This window comes from Atta cephalotes (genome assembly GCF_000143395.1).
Source record: "Atta cephalotes unplaced genomic scaffold scaffold00076, whole genome shotgun sequence".
Taxonomy (NCBI): domain Eukaryota; kingdom Metazoa; phylum Arthropoda; class Insecta; order Hymenoptera; family Formicidae; genus Atta; species Atta cephalotes.
In genome coordinates this window covers 180,303-181,141 of record NW_012130140.1, presented here as the reverse complement: position 1 = coordinate 181,141, position 839 = coordinate 180,303, and the positions used below count along the sequence as shown (strand labels likewise).

The following is an 839-nucleotide window of genomic DNA, read 5'->3' as shown; positions in this document are numbered from 1 at the left end:
ATAAATAATTAATAATATATATATATATATATATATACTCAGTTGAAATATTAAATTAAAAATATTTGAGATGTTCCATATTCAAATAATGAGTCAATCGTGAATTTGAATACAAATGACAAATAATTAAATGAAAAAATTTTTATTAAAATCGCATTATTTTATATACAACAATAAGTAATTATTTAAACATTTCATATTTGTATTAAAAATGTGACGAACACTTTCTATAATAAACATACCGGCATATCGTTTTATAATCAGATTAATTCTTTTTTTCTGTCTTCATAACATCTTTTTTTTCTATTTTCATAACATCTTTAATATCTTTATAATTATTGTACTTATTTCGTTGCAATTATTCCATAACATCTAGGAGAGAGTGTTGGATCAAACAAACGTATTACAGCAACTTTGGAACACTTGATATTATTTTGTAAAAATATTATTCTATCCAACATGATTGCCGCTTCCACTACCGAGCTCATATATATTCTCAACATTTGAAACAGACTCAACCTTGATTTGAAGTGTATGTGATTCTGATATATTTCTTGCAATACATATGCGGATGGTATCTAAAATCATATATTTTATAAAATTTCTGTATGATATATCAAAACAAAAGGAAAACTAACACGTACCTGATTCTTATCCACTCCGATTTTGGATAGCGCGCACTTTGCGTAGTCTACGAAATTATTCAGTGGTCCACCACGTCCTACTTTAGCATTGTAATATCCTATTAACAATATTATATAAATATTAATCAATATATTGATACAGAATATCAAGATTTTCGGTCATTGAAGGAAAACTTGTGCCTAATTTATACATTA

The 839-nt window shown here is 25.6% G+C and overlaps 1 protein-coding gene across 1 annotated transcript in view; it reads right to left on the bottom strand.

The window, feature by feature from the left end:
• Nucleotides 1-132: 132 nt before the first annotated feature.
• Nucleotides 133-839, bottom strand: part of LOC105624344 (methyltransferase-like protein 25) — a 1,946-nt gene continuing 1,239 nt past the window's right edge. Inside the window, exons 3-4 of the mRNA XM_012205701.1 lie at nucleotides 645-742; nucleotides 133-578 (exon numbers count right to left, since the gene is read on the bottom strand). Of these exons, the coding sequence (XP_012061091.1) occupies nucleotides 345-578; nucleotides 645-742 (332 nt within the window). The 3' untranslated portion in view covers nucleotides 133-344. The remainder of the gene's footprint in view (nucleotides 579-644; nucleotides 743-839) is intronic.